Below are 16,177 nucleotides of genomic sequence, written 5' to 3'. Positions count from 1 at the left end.
ATGCTTAAAATTTTTTCTTTCATGAAAATTTAACAAAAGTATCCATTACTAGTTCATCTTGACTTGTGCTATATTTCTAAGCTGAGGACTACATGGAACTCTTAAATGTATCCTTTAAACTTGAAATGAAGAATTTGATGACCTGCTTCATAAGCTCTATAGAACATTTCCATTTTGACCTTTATCCTAAGGATTGAATAGAACATTTACAAACAAGCCAACTTTCATTTTTTTAACACCTCCAAGGCACTTAAACAGCAGCAACCATTAGAGGACATGCACTAAAAAGAAACATTTGCAACAATACCTCATATACCTCAACAAAATCACTAACTTGAATGCACAAAGGATTTTTTTTTTTTAGGTGGTAAACATTTGAAATAATACCCATCACCACTGATAATCACTGAAATGCAATCAAAGCAGTCAGATTCTGGTGGTAGTTTAAATAACAAAAATACTTCTGTTGTTCTCTTTTACTCATTTTTGTTTTGTTTCTAATAACACCCAGCGTTGATGAAGATGGCAGGAATGTAAAACTGGAATATACTTTATGCCTTTTTGGAAAGTATTCCACTTCTGATCATTCATCCTAAGGAATCAAATCAAAATTCACTTTTTAAAAAATATTTGCTCTTCTAAGAAGTGAAAGTATAGTGTTTTAAATTGCCTTTTTTTTTAATATTTATTTCTTTATTTTGGGGGGAGTGCAGAGGGAGAGAATCCTTAAGCAGACTCCCTGCTGAGCATGCAGTCCGACAGGGGGCTTGATCCCACTACTCATAAGATCACAATAGGAGCTGAAACCAAGAGTCAGACGCCCAACGGACTGAGCTACCCAGGCACCCCAAGTTACTTTTCTTTCTTTAGAGTATCTTGCTTTGTGGAATTTTGTTATCATTTTTGTATAATCAAGTCTTTAACCTTTTCCATTTGGTTTCTGACTTTGGTTTCATACTGAAAAAGATTGTATTACTATATTTACACATTTCTGTTGAATTCTTTCCTCAGTGACTCAAAATGCCCCACTTACATGTACTAAATCGCCATAACAGATCTTTTGGCTTCTCTACTATATTCCATTTATCTCTGAGTCAGTTTATTCCTAAGCTGCCACATTTGTTAAATAATTTTTTTCCATAACTTACATACAATAAAAATTCACATATCTTCATTGTATACTTTGATGAGTTTTGACAAATGTATGCACCATCCTAATCAAGATAAAAGATATTTGCATCACTCTAAAGTTTCCTCCTTGGGGATGCCTGAGTGGCTCAGTCAGTTAAGCATCTACCTTGGCTCAGGTCATGCTCTCAGGGTCCTGGGATCAGGCCCCACATCACATTGGACTCCCTGCTCAGCGGGGAGCCTGCTTCTCCCTCACCTTCTGCCCCTCCCCTGCTTGTGCGTGCTCTCTCTCTGTCAAATAAATAAATAAAAACTTTAAAAAATAAATAAAAATTTTTTAAAAAATAAAATAAAAAGTTTCCTTTGATCCCCTATGTGATTATTCATTCCCAGCTCCAATTCCCAGACCAAGACAACCACTGATCTGCTTTCTGCCACTATATATTAGTATTACTAGTACTAAACTATTGGTATTCTTTTAAAATGTTATACTTCTTTGCTTAACATATTTTGAGGTTCATCTGTATATCAGTAGTTTGTTCCTTTTTATTCTTAAATAGTATTCCTTTATATGACCATACCACAGTTTACTAATACCACATTCACCTGCTGCTAGACTTTGTGTTGTTTCCAGTTAGGGGCCATTATGAATGGAGTTGCTACAAACATTCATGTAAAAACATGTCTTTGTGTGGACATACATTCTCATTTCTCTTGGGTAGATACCTAGGAGAGGAATTACTAGGTCTTATGGTAAGTGTATGTTTAACTTTATAGGAAACTAGCAAATTTTTTCAAAATCACTGCACTGTTCAACTGTTAACTGTTAAAATCTGCACTGTTAAAATCAAATTGTTCAACGTTCCTACCACCATAGTGGGGTCAGCTGCTCCACATCCTTGTTAGCACTTATAAAAAAGGTCAGCCATTTTAATTTGTCATTCTTTTGTCTGTAAGCAGTCTTTTTAATTAGCATTTGCCTGATGACTAATGATGTTGAGCATATTTTCATGTGTTTACTGGTCATTTGTATATTTTGTGTGTGGGAGGTGTCTGTTAAAAATACTTTGCTGAATTCTTAATTGGGGTGTTTGTCAACTTACTGAATTAAAAGAAACCTTATATACATGGGTACAAGTTCATTGTCAGATATATGTGGTGTTAATATTTTTATCCCAAATCCCAGCATTTCTTTTCATTTTCTCAATATATTTTGAAGTTTGTATTTTTGTTTCCTAATTAAGAAATCTTTGCTACCCTAACATCATAGAGTTTTTCATACATGTTTCTTCTAAAAATGTTATAGTTTTGCCTTGTACATTTAGGTCTATAGTGTATTTCATGTTAATTTTAAGAATAATAGTTCATTTTTTCCAAATGTACATTAGGCTGTTTCTTCATCATTTCTTGAAAAGTCTGTCCTTTTCCAATTTAATTACTTGGCTCCTTAGTCAAAAATTAATTGACCATATATGGATATGTCTTTTTCTGAGCTGTTTTGTTCCATTGATCTATGTATCTGTTCTTATGCCAGTTAGACACTGTCTTCATAAGATGATGTAAGTCCTCAGACTTTGTTCTTTTTCAAAATTGTTTTCATTATTCTAGATCCTTTAAATTTCCATATAAGTTTTAAAATCAAATTGTTAATTTCTTACCCAAAAAAGCCTGCTGGGATTTTGATTGGAACTGTTTTGAATCTATAGATTACCTTGCAGAGATCTGACATCTTAACCATATTGTTTTTGTCCTCCATCCACAAGCAGAATGTATGTCCCCATTTACAGTTGACCCTTGAATAATGTGGTCAACCTCCTATACAGTCGAAAATCTGCACGAAACCTCTGACTCCCCAAAGTCTTAACTACTGATAGCTTCCTGTTAACCAAAAACCTTTCCAATGACATAAACAGTCTATTAATACTTATTTTGTGTATGTATCATATATTCTTAAAGTAAGCTAGAAAAAATGTTAAGAAAATCTTAAGGAGGGGCACCTGGGTGGCTCACTCAGTTAAGGGGGTGCCTTCAACTCAGGGGGCTCCTTGCTTAGCATGGGGGGCCGGCTTCTCCCTCTTACTTTGCCAATCCCTCTGCTTCTGCCCTCTCTCTCTCTCTCTCTGTCAAATAAATAAAATCTTAAAAAAAAAAAAAATAAGGAAGAGAAAATGCATTTACAGTACTTTACTATATTCATCAAAAAAAATACACAATTAAGTGGACCCATGCAGTTCAAATCTGTGTCGTTCAGGGGTCAACTGTACTTTCATCATCTTTAGCACTATTTTGTAGTTTTATGTGACTAAACATTGTACATATATTGTTAAATTTATCTCATGTATTATATGCTTTTTTTTGACGCTGTTGTAAATGCTCATGGGCTTTTATTTCAACTTCAAATTCTAATTCTACATTGCTAACATATAGAAATGCAATTTTCTATTCTAAGATTGCTAAACCATCTTACAGTTCTAGTAGCTCTTTTTGCATACTAGGATTTTCTCTGTATAAGACCATGTGGTCTGCAAATAAAGACTGTTTTGCTTCTTTTTTTTCCGCCCCCAAACTATATCCTTTTTTATTCCTTCCCCCACACCTTCATGCCCTGACTAGTACATCCAATACAATACTAATTAGAGGTGGTCAGAATGACCATCCTTAACCTCAGTTCCAATCTTAGGAAGAACACATTCAGTCTTTCACCATTAAGAATGTTATCTGGAGTGGGGTGCCTGTGTGGCTCAGTCGGTTAAGTGGCCCACTCTTGATTTTGATCTCAGGGTCCTGGAGTCGAGCTCATCACTCAGTGTGGAGTCTGCAGGAGATTCTCTCTGTCCCTCCCCCTGCGCTCATACACTTTCTCTCTCTAAAATAAATAAATCTTAAAAAAAAAAAAAAAAAAAAAACGTCGGGCGCCTGGGTGGCTCAGCCCGTTAAGTGTCTGCCTTTGGCTCAGGTCATGATCCCAGGATCTTGGGATCGAGCCCCACATCGGGCTCCCTGCTCAGTGGGAAGCCTGCTTCTCCCTCTCCCTCTACTGCTACCCCTGCTGTGCTCTCTCTTTCTCTGTCAAATAAATAGATAAAATCTTAAAAATAAATAAAATGTTATCTGGAGTTTCTCATAGATTCCTTTTATCAGCTTGAAGAGTCCTTCTATTGCTAGCTTGCTGAAAGTTGTTATAAATTAATTCTGTCAGATTTTTTCCTGTATTTTATGAGACAGTAGTATTTTTCTCTTTAGTCAAAGGATTTTTGAATCTTTGTTTATGAGGGATATCTAGTAGTGTGTTAAGTCTTCCATATTCTTTCTGGTTTTCTATCTAGTTGTTATTGCAATTATTGACAGAGGAGAGGTGAAATTCCCAATGATAATTGTGGATTATATGTGTCTTCCTGTGGTTCTGTCAGTTTGCATCATGTGTTTTGAAGCTCTGTAGTCATACAATCATACATAAAAGTCATTATGTGTCTTTGTAAATTGAATGATCATTTTGAAATATGTCTATCTCTGGTTATGTATTTTTTCCTGAAGTCATCTTTGTCTGAAATTAATACTGCCATTTCAGACTCTCTATGATTAATATAGAATTACATTTTACTTTGACCCTTTCTTTATATTGAAAGTATATTAAACACATTACAGTTAAAGTTATTATCTGTGATACTAGATTTAATTCTGTCATTTGCTATTTGTTTTTCTCTATCCCCTCTGTCATTGATTCCTTTTTTCCTTCTTACCTTTTTTTTTTATTGAATATTCTTTTATTATTTCATTTTATCTCCACCCTTAGCTAAATAACTACATGTGTTGGGTTTGTTTTTATAATTGTTGCACTAGAGTTCCAGCATGCCTCTTTAGCTTACCAGACTACCATCAAACAATAGTACACCATTTCATTTATAGTTTAAGACTCAGTAATTTTCTTCCATTTACCCCCTCCAATCCTTTGAGCTATTGTAAAAATTTCACTTCCCCAAATGGTGCTATATATAGATTTATCTCCCAATACATTGTTGTTAGTTATGCTTTAAATATTCAGTTATGTTTTAAATTAATTTTAAATTTTTTCATTTTTTAGATCTACTTTGTTCAAAAATTAAACATAAAATTGCCCTAAAATTTAAATCGATTAATTTTTTCCAAAATGAGTGAAACATCTCACAACAATAAAAGAGAAGTACTAGGTATACATTATTACTTTTCTGCTAGACTGTATTCCTTGAATTCTTTTTTTTTTTAATTTTTTTATTAACATAATAATGTATTATTTGTTTCAGGGTACAGGTCTGTGATTCACAGCGCTCACCATAGTACCTACCCTCCCCAGTGTCCATCACCCAGCCACCCCATCCCTCCCACTCCCCTCCACTCCAGCAACCCTCAGTTTGTTTCTGTATTCCTTGAATTCTTAAACACATCTTTTACCTTTCTTCTATAGGTGAAGCCTTGAAAGGAAAGATCACAGTCCACAAGAATAAGAAAGATCCACGTTCTCTCATTGTGACCCTCACATTGAATAATTCAACTCAAACTTATGGTCTCCAGTGAAAAGACTACAAAAGCACAACTAACTTGTGGGTTTTAGTATGGGGGTGGGTTATGGGTAGGGGGTGGAAAGAGGGGGTTTTATGTGAGCATGTGGATGGATGATGGATCCTTTCCTAATGAGTCTCCTCAATACTAGAGACACATGGTAGGAATCTGATGTAATTTAGCTAAGGGAAAGGAACAATAGATCCTAGTGGACCACCTACACAATTACAGTCTTGGAAGTCTGGTCAGCAAGATTTTACTAAATGTAACCATTATATTGAGTTTAACTATACTGAAAATCATTTAAATAGGCCTAAATTTGAAACAGAGATAGTCTTTTGTTGTTTTTAATGTTTCTTACTATAAATTTTAAACACGAGTAACTGATTATTTGGATAATGTTTTATTAAACTAGTAACTATACACAAGCTATTATACATTTTATTGCAGATTTCTACTCTGAGGAATAGTTTTTAATTGTATTATTTGCTAGAATATCAGAATATAATTAAAGAACTGTTAGTATACCTACAGTTGTGTTATTTACAGTTATTGACTCAATTTGAAATGCAGAATAGAAAACATTCAATCAAATATGTACAACTATTAACATTATAAAATGGTATTTTAACATACTAAAGCCTTTTATAAAATCAGAAGCATTTAAAACAAGTCTTAACAAAGGAGTCAATCCGTTAAAACGGATTTAAGGACAGCTGGGTCATATCCTTTTTTTCAGTTAAACAGCTGGTTCTTTTTCAAAATAAGACACACACAAGGCAGCATAGCGTAGTGTTGAGCAGTGTGAGCTCCGGAGTCACTGCCTAGGCGCAGGCTCTGGTGACAGCTCTTACTTGCTGTTGGATCTCAGTCATGTTCCTTAACCTCTCTCTCCCTTTATGAATGTGCCAGTTCATGAGTTAATACATTTCAACTACTTCAATCAGTGCCTGGCACATAGAAGACAGTCAGTAAATTCTAGGTGGTCGGTATCATTAGGCAGTCAAGGATCCCTTTCATGGAATATGTGCTATCTACATTAGATTCGTTGGGGAATCAAATACTACCCTTAAGTACATGAATGGGTGGGAAGATTTTAACAGAAATTAGTATTTAATGTAGCGAAAACTATTTTGAAAATTGTCTTTTGGTCTTAGAGAACTGGACTTCTAGCAATGGGAAAATTAACCCCTTCAAATGCTGTATTTCAGGCCATCTCTTTTAAGTCTTGTTCTATAAGCATGATTTCTGTTTTCACTGGGTTAAACCAGCCAACTTGTTTTTGATTTAGAACATTACTAGAAATATGTGGTGCTGATAACATAGCTCAAAGTACTTTAAATTTTGTCCGGAATGACTTCATGTACAAATTTGAGTGTGGTAGAGTGATAAAAATAAGGAACCCCCGTGAAAAGATTTAATGGGTTTTTAAAGTAACCAAAAACCGCCTAATTTTTTTTTGCTTTATTTTTCTTTCATGTAAGTGCATAACAAATATTTTTTACTATTTAAAAAAGTATTTCTCAAAAATGATTTTTTTAAAAAACTCTTGTTAGATTTGCCTAGGATTTTCACCCCGTGGCTCTTTTGATTTTCTCCTGGTTATAAATAGGCCAACCATAGTTGGTAGATCTCTGTTCTTTTCAGTTTGCCTTCCCAGGCTGAAACATTCTAATGTGTGTACCAAACATTTTAAGAGAACATGAGAATCCAAATATTAGCTCTTCGATTGGAATTTCAGCCGTTAAACTGCTACAAAAAAATTAAAACTTCACAGCCCATGACAATGATAAATACACTGTCCTTTCATGCTGTGACAGATGCACATTTATGGATAGCAAACTACTCTGTCCCAAGGATTTTATTTCATTTCCATTAAGAAAATATTTTTCCTCCTGTTTTTCTTTGTGAAATTAACATTGTTATTTTGTGTGTAGGCTGCGTCCAACTAGTCATCTCTGTTTACTAGAACAGTGTTTTCTGGAAGGATTGTTTCAACAAAACAACTCTTGAGGGTGTACAGCATTGCACAAAGTGGTCCAATAAGGAGCCCCAAGTGCTAGGAATACATTGTGAAATAAATGAGGGAGCTATCATTTCACTTTGAAATAATCCCTGTTTGAGAGGGAGGGCAAGTAATTCTGGTCCTACAGGGTTATTTGCTTCTTACCATTTAATCTAGATTAACCAGTCTGGTCCTCCTGTGTTTTCCATTATTCTACCTTTCTCTCTTTTTAAAGTGGAATATCTAAAATGTATTGTGTGAAGTTACTGCCTTGAGCTCAGCCCATACTAATCTCACCAGTCAACTATCAAGTGGAGGGAGTGTGCCAACAGTACTGCTAAAAACTCCGAATAGGAAAGATTAAAACAGGATCATATATCACTTAGCTCCTGCCAGTCATGCCGGAAGTGATCATTTAAGCTGCTTGGCTGTAGCATAGATCCAGAACATCTAGAGATCCAGATTTTTCTGTGAAGAATACCTCAAAAACATATTAAATATACAATACTGTCACGGAATTTGAATCTGTGATGAAAGGCAAGGTCAGTGAGATAGCTGAGGTCAAGCATTGCCTACTGTGGGTTGGCAAACTATAGCCTGGGGCCAAATCCACCCCGTTGCTCATTTTGATAAGGCTTTATTGGAGCAGAGATAGCGAATAGTGTAAGTAGAATATTTCTTCACAAGATTCATTAATGGCCATGGCAGAGAATATACACGCAATAGAACACATTACAAAGACTATAGTTTTTACAGACTTGAAGCTAAGCAACTAGATGTACTTCATTTATGAGACTTAGAGGATTAACCAAGACTTACCCTAATGTAAAATATATATATATATAAGTACTTACATAATTGAGACTGGTGTCTGGAATTGTAACAGTGCCCTGTGCAAAGGAAATTAGCACAAAACTTTGAAGCTGATTATCAACTTCATTTAGAAAGTTTTAATAAGACCAGAGAGAGGTGCAGACAGAACTTTTCAAAGTTAGAGATGGTTGAACCCCACCCACGAGCTACAGACTAAACTACGAAGCACTTCTGTGAATCTCACTAACCTCTGGGTGTCTTAAAAGGGCTCTGGACCCAAAACTAACTGCCAACAGTAGAAGAGACAGTTGGGGAAATTGCTTTGTATCAGCATTTTTCAACATGCCTTGAGGCTCCCAATGCCTGCCTTGCTTGGTTCTCACCCTAGCATGTGGTGTTCCTGTTGTATTAATGCACGAGGCCCCATGGGAAGGTATGTAAAGTCCCTGCCCAGCTATCAGATGAGGCCATGTTGCCTTGGAGGCTCATATATTTTTAATGATTTTGTGTTTGTTTCCTTACTATAAAGTAAAGGTAAATTTTTCCAAGCAGAATGATGAATAAGCGAAGTACTTTTAAAGTGTCTTAGCAATTGATTTGTCCTTCCCAATAAAGTTTTGGGTGCAAAAAAAAAAAAAAAGCCTACCAAAGAAACAGTTTTCATATAGTGCCTTAACATCTTGGCTAATGTGGAACAGTTAGCATGCATTTAGCTCTAGAGCATACCTAAATACATACAAAAATAGTCTATCATTGAGTTCATTGTAATTTTTTAAAATTAAGATAACAATAGCTTAAATAGTAAAGGAAGATGAAGCCCCAGCCTCCCTTGTTCTGCATCCCAGTCTCATATCCCTGTGCAGTTCTGTATGTCTCCTCTTTTCTCTCTGAAATCCCTTGCCCTCCTGAGGACATTGCTTCCCCCAAAGGCCTCTTAAATAGTGATTGTCCTCTCCCACACCACTTACCTCCCTACACTTGGATGTGCAGTAAGTGACTTCCTGGCTTTTGGTTGTCAGTTATAGACCATTTTCTCCAAAATCCTTCCTACCCCCTCCCATCTTTGTCTTTTGTCATCAAGACTGCAACACAAACCATCTTACCTATCAACTCTCCACCTCCAGATTAATCTCCATTCCTTGAAAGTTTTAACTGCCACCACTGCCCTACACTGCTCCTGCTTCATCAGTGAGTGTAAGATTTCATGTGAATGATCCTTTTATACGCTGACCTTTTGTCTCATTGACCTCATCCAGTGATCTTGCCTATAACCTTAACTCAGCCCCTCCTATGGTCATCCTGTAGAACTGGTCAAACAAGAACTCAAACTCCTGTATAAATCTCAACATTAAGTATCATTCTAACTACCTCTTTTCAGCACACTCTCTTTTGTAATCCAATTCCAGCAATCCTTCAACTCCACCAAGACCAAAATCCATTCATTCATACCACATGTCTTCCATCCTTCACCTCTTCATTTTTACACCTCTCTCTTGGATCGGCTTAAAATCCATAGGCCATCATTATAAACACCCCCTTTCATATAGCTGCATCTTCTTCGCCTCTCCTTCACTTTTCTGTACTCTTGACTAAACCACAGTTCTGCTTCTAACCCAAACACATGACTGCACATATGCAGCTCAGTGAGGCTGGAGGTAAACACTCAACCATACTGATGGTCTAGTCTTAAATTTATGACTCCTAATCTCAGGTGTCCAATAGTCATTTCCCTGGTCTGTTTATCTCACAGACTCCTCAGTGACTATTTTATACCTTCTCTCTGCCAACATTTTATACCTTCTCTCTGCCAACCTCCAGAACATCCTTCTCATTCTTTCAGCTGAAGTCCTTGTTTCCTGTTTTACTGAGAAAATAGGACAAATCTGAGAACTTCCACAGGTTTCCATACCACATGCCCCAGTCGATCTTTATGCCTGTGCATTGCCTCCCCACTAAGTGAACTTCCGTTGCTTCTAGCTAAGCCAGCTTCTCTCCCTGTGTCCCACATCTCCTTCTCTGAGTAGTTCAAAGTTAATTGCTTCAGCATGTTTCCCCTGTATCATCAGATTTTCCCTCCACCTCTCTCCAGTTAACATACAAATAGGCTATTATTTCACCTATGATATATTTTTTTTTAAGTAGACTCCATGCTGGACATGGAGCCCAACACAGGGCTTGATCATGACCCTGAGATCAAGACCTGAGCTGAATTCAAGAGTGGGACGCTTAACCAACTGAGCCACCCAGGTGCTCCTATGATGAAAAAAAAATTAACTCCACTTTTCCCTCTGCTATTGCCACATTTCTAGTTTTCCTTTTACATTGAGACCACTCAAAGAGTTTTCCATGTTCATGGTCTGTGCTGCTTCTCTTCCCATTTTTTGAACAACTGTATTAAGGTATAATTTATATAAAATAAAATGCACATGTTAAGTGTACAGTATGACTTGGCAAATGTATGCATATACTCAACACCCCTGTTACTATTTAGAACACTTCTTTCACACCAAAAAGTTCTCTTGTGCTACTATGCAGTCAACATGTATCCCCACTCCCTTTTCCAGGCAAACACTATCCTGATTTCCATCAAGATAAATTTGTTTTGCCTGTTTCAGAACTTCATGTAAGTGGGGTCATATAGTATGTACTCTTTCATTTCCACCTTCTTTTAGCACAGTGTTTTTTGAGATTCATCATGGTTATGTGTGTCAACACATAGAACACAACACACATTCATCTTGGCTTTCCCCACTCTCTTCCTTCCTCCTTGACCACTCTTCAGTTGCCTTTGTTGGCTTTTCCTCGCTCTTCAACCTTTACATGTTGGCACCTTAGTCCTGAGATCTCTTTTCTGCCCATCTTCCCTCCCTTGGTGATTTCATCCAGTCTTACTGTTTTAAATACCTAGATGTTGATGATTCCTCAGCGTGTGTCTCCAGCCATCTATCTCCCACTGCAGACTATATCCAGCCGCCTACATGACATGTCTACTTAGCTGTCTCCTGGGCATCTGAAACTTAACATGTTTCAAAACTATGTCTGATCTTTCCCAAACCCTGCTCCTGCTATCTTTCTCTACGTCACTTAATGGAATTTCTTTTATTAGCTCAGGCCAGAAACCTTAAGGTCATCCTTGACCTTTATCCTCAACTCCACATCCAAGCTGGCCAACAAATTTTACTGGATCTACCTTTAAAATATATCCAGAACCAAAATAGTTCTAACTACTTCCATCACTGCTATCCTGGTCCAAACCAGCATCATCTTTCACCTCAATCGTTAGTTCTCAAAATGTAGCCAGCAGACCCCTGGTGACTCCAAAATAAAACTTGCAGAAAGTCCAGGAGATCAAAACTATTCTTGCAATAATACTGATACATTGTTTGCCTTTTTCACTGTATTGGCATTTATACTAATGATGCAAAAGCTATTGTAGGTAAAAGTGCTGGCCCTTTAGCACACAAATCAAGGCACCAAACTATTACTAAAGTAATCATTTTATTCTTCACTACCACATACTCTCTTTAAAATGTCCTTGGTGACATGGTAAATATTAATTTTATTAGATCTTTACCCTTGAATACATGTCTTTTAATATTCTGTGTGATACTAATAAAACACTTTTGCTGCATGCTGAAATACAATATTTGTCTCCAGGGAAAGCACTTGTGCAATTGATTTGTGACCTAAACTAGCCACTTTTTTCATAAAATATTATTTTTACTTGAAAGAATGACTGAGAAACTATGGCAGGCATTGTCCTGCAAAAGAAAAAAAAAAAACAACTGACCTTAGCACTTCAAATAAAACAACTGGTAGAATTTGTTGCTAGTGATAAAATACTAGTTTTCAAGCTAAAATTGCAATTTTTGAAAACCTGTATCTATGAGCTTGAGGGCTTCCCAATCCTTAAAGACTTAAAGATTAGTGGCGTAGGGGAAGAAAAACAACTTTTTGCTCTACTCTTAAGTTCTCAACTATGACCTCTGTAACAAAAGACAGACTAACAAGAGAAAAGCATACAAATTTATTTAACACCGATATGTATCATTGCACTTCGCTTTATCGTGCTTTGCAGATTTTTTGCAAATGGAAGGTTTGTGAAGGCAACCACTATTAGTGCCATTTTTTCTAACAGCATTTGCTCACTTCTTGTCTGTGTAATTTCGGTAATTCCCACAATATTTCAGACTTTTTCATTGTTACTATATTTGTTATAATGATCTGTGGTCCGTGATCTTTGATGTTACTGTTGTAATTGTTTTGGGGCACCACAAACTGCACCCATATGAGACAGTGAACTTAAATTGATAAATGTTCTGATTGTTCTGACTGCTCTATGGACTAGTCATTCCCATCTCTCTCCCTCTCCTTGGGCCTCCGCTATTCCCTGAAAACAACAATATTGAAATGAGGCAAATTAATAACCCTACAGTAGCCTCTAAGTGTTGAAATGAAAGGAAAAGTCACATGTCTCTCACTTTAAATCAAAAGCTAGAAATGTTTAAGCTTAGTGAGGAAGGTCTGTCAAAGGCAGAGACAGGCGGAAAGCTAGGCCTCTTGCACCAGTTAGCCAAGTTGTGAATGCAAAGGAAAAGTTCTTGAAGGAAATTAAAAGTGCCACTCCCGTGTACACACAAACTGTAAGAAAGTGAAACAGCCTTATTGCTGATAGGAAGTTTTTAGTGGTCTGGATAGAAGCTTCAACCAGCTACAACTTTGCCTTTAGCCAAAGCCTAATGCAGAGGAAGGCCCTAACTCTTCAGTTCTGTGAAGGCTGAGAGAGGTGAGGAAGCTGCAGAAGAAAAGCCTGAAGCCAGCAGAAGTTGGTTCATGAGGTTTAAGGAAAGAAAGTCTCCATAACAGAAAAGTGCAAGTGAGTGCTGTTGTAGAAGCTGCAGCAAGTTATCCAGGGGGTCTAGCTAAAATAATAAGGTGGCTGCACGAAACATTTTCAGTGCAGACAAACAGGCTTCTACTGGAAGAAGGTGCCATCTAGGACTTTCATAGCCAGAGAGAAGTCGGTGCCAGGCTTCAAAGTTTCAGAGGATAGGTTGACTCTCTTATTAGGGGCTAATGCAGCTAGTGACTTTCAGTTAAAGCTAAGGTTCTTTTACCATTCCGAAAATCCTAGGTGCCCGAAGAATTATGCTAAATCTACTCTGCCTGTGCTCTATAAATGGAACAACACACCCTAGATGACAAGACATCTGTTTACAACATGGTTTACTGCATATTTTAAGCCCACTGTTGAGATGTGCTGCTCAGAAAAAAAAGCTTCCTTTCAAAAATATTACTGCTCATTGACAGTGCACCTGGTCACCCAAGAGCTCTGATGGAGATGGACAACGAGATTGATGTTTTCATGCCACATCCATTTTGCTGCCCATAGGTCAAGGAGTAATTTCGACATTCAAGGTTTTTTTAAGAAACGCATTTTGTAAGGCTAGAGCTGCGACAGTGATTCCTCTGATGGGTCTGGGCAAAGTAAACTGAAAACCTTCTGGAAAGGATTCACCATTCTAGATGCCATTAAGAACATTTGTGATTCATGGGAAGAGGTCAAAATATCAACATGAACAGGAGTTTGGAAGAAGCTGAATTCCAACACTCATGTTTGATTTTGAGGGGTCCAAGACTTCAGCGGAGGAAGTAAATGCAGATGTAGGGGAAATAGCAAGAGAACAAAATTAGAAGTGGAGCCAGAAGATGGGACTTTCTGAAATCTCATAATAAAACTTTAAGGGTGAAGGACTTCCTTCTTCTGCTGAGCACAGAAATGGTTTCTTGAGATAGAATCTGGTCCTGGTAAAGACTGTTGAAATGACAACAGATGATTTAGAATATTACATAAACTTAACTGATAGAGCAGTGACAGTTTGAGAGGACTGACTTCCGTTTTGAAAGAAGTTCTACTGTAGATAAAACGCTATCACATAGCATCACATGCTACAGAGAAATCATTTGTATACGAGTCAATCAATGCAGCAAACTTCATTGTTGTCTTATTTAAGAAATTGCCACAGCCACCCCAACCTTCAGCAGCACCACCCCGATGAGTCAGCAGCCATCAACATCATGGCAAGACCCTCCAGCAAAAAGATTGCGACTCGGGGCGCCTGGGTGGCTCAGTTGTTAAGCATCTGCCTTCGGCTCAGGTCATGATCCCAGGGCTCTGGGATCGAGCCCCGCATCGGGCTCCCTGCTCCACGGGGGGTCTCCTCCCTCTCCCACTCCCCCTGCTTGTGTTCCCTCTCTCGCTGTGTCTCTCTCTGTCAAAAAATAAAAATAAAAAATCTTCAAAAAAAAAAAAGTTTGCGACTCACTGAAAGCTCAGATGATGGTTAATATTTTTTAGGAATAAAGTATCTTTATGTACATTGTTTTGGGGCCGCTGGGTGGCTCAGTTGTTAAGCATCTGCCTTTGGCTCAGGTCATGGTCCCAGGGTCCTGGGATCGAGCCCCGCATCGGGCTCCCTGCTCCGCGGGAGGCCTGCTTCTCCCTCTTCTACTCCCCCTGCTTGTATTCCCTCTCTTGCTGCCTCTCTCTGTCAAATAAATAAATTTAAAAAAATAAATAATGTACATTGTTTTCAAACAATGCTATCACATACTTACTAGACTACAGTACAGTGCAAACATAACTTTTACACACAGACAAAAAAACAAGAAATTCAGTTGACTGGCTTTATTGTGACATTGGCTTTATTGTGGTGGTCTGGAACCAAACCCACAATATCTCTGATGTATGCCTCTATAAGTTTTACATAACACAGGAGCCTTCACAAGAAGTAAATGAAGACCCAAGGAAACAATTAAACCTGAAGGTTTTATATTAGGTTTGATGTAGAATGGAAAGTTGTGGGAAGATGTGATAGGACAAAGGTAAGCTAAATGTAGTAAACTGGGGGAAACAGCAAGGCCTCTTCGTCTGAGGCCTATCCTCTCTGGGTTCCTTCATTTTGGGAGATATTCCTCTCCTCCCAGGACAGGAGAGCCCCTCTCACATGAGGGTTTTATGACCTGCTACAGGGGAAGTCCGAGAGTGTTTTCAGAAGGTGGAAGAAATCTTGAGAACGGTCAAATATATGTTCATTCTAATGACCACTGTTGAACACTGTGGGTACACCTATTTACTGAGAAGCAACAAATCACAAGCAGAGCTAACAAAATAGAAGGGAGGGAGGAAGGGAGGAAGAACCCTTCCTGCACATGCCATTTTCCAAATTACTTCAGCCTGAAATATTCATTGTGCCAAGATGCCATATTTTGGGGGTAGCATGTCCTGAACCTGATCAGAAGTAATAATAACATCCTTGATTTTTGACTATATAATGAAATGTGTCAACATTTGAAAGATCTGCATAATGCAGTGAACTAATATTCTCCGCCACCCAAAATGCCTAAGGTTACAAATATTCATTCTAAGGACAAGATAAACCTTGGATTTTAATGAAACAATATAAAATTTTAGATTCCACATTGCAATTGACCTTTCTTAAAGGTTTTTTTTTACTTAAAAGTAGTTTTAAGAAACTGCTTGTCAAGTTTGGGTTGGGTACTGAAGAAGATTATCTATATGAGTCCATATTTTCTTCATATACCTCAACCAAAACAATGTATCTTAATGGACTAAATGCAGAAGCAGCTATGAGAATCCAGCTGTACTCTGGTAAACCAGAGAATAAAGTG

At 37.5% G+C, this 16,177-nt stretch overlaps 1 protein-coding gene across 3 annotated transcripts in view; it reads left to right on the top strand.

Annotated features, from left to right (window-relative positions):
- PRMT3 (protein arginine methyltransferase 3) overlaps positions 1–13,743 on the top strand; it is a 139,148-nt gene extending 125,405 nt beyond the window's left edge. The window contains exons 16-18 of one of the 3 annotated variants that reach the window (XR_010406921.1): positions 5,573–5,708; positions 8,752–8,918; positions 13,620–13,743. Coding sequence is in view for 2 of the 3 variants with exons in the window: in XM_045894009.3 (XP_045749965.1) it covers positions 5,573–5,682 (110 nt within the window). In the remaining variant the exon portion in view is untranslated. Of the gene's footprint in view, positions 1–5,572; positions 5,709–8,751 lie in introns of all 3 variants that reach the window. The other 2 variants (XM_045894009.3, XM_064576731.1) reach the window with 2 other exon arrangements.
- Positions 13,744–16,177: the final 2,434 nt, after the last annotated feature.

This window comes from Mirounga angustirostris, unplaced genomic scaffold (genome assembly GCF_029215605.1).
Source record: "Mirounga angustirostris isolate CCGP_5_RB_7025 unplaced genomic scaffold, mMirAng1.0.hap1 SCAF_13, whole genome shotgun sequence".
In the NCBI taxonomy this organism is placed as follows: domain Eukaryota; kingdom Metazoa; phylum Chordata; class Mammalia; order Carnivora; family Phocidae; genus Mirounga; species Mirounga angustirostris.
The sequence above is the reverse complement of the archived record's forward strand: the minus strand, read 5'-3'. Positions and strand labels throughout refer to the sequence as shown.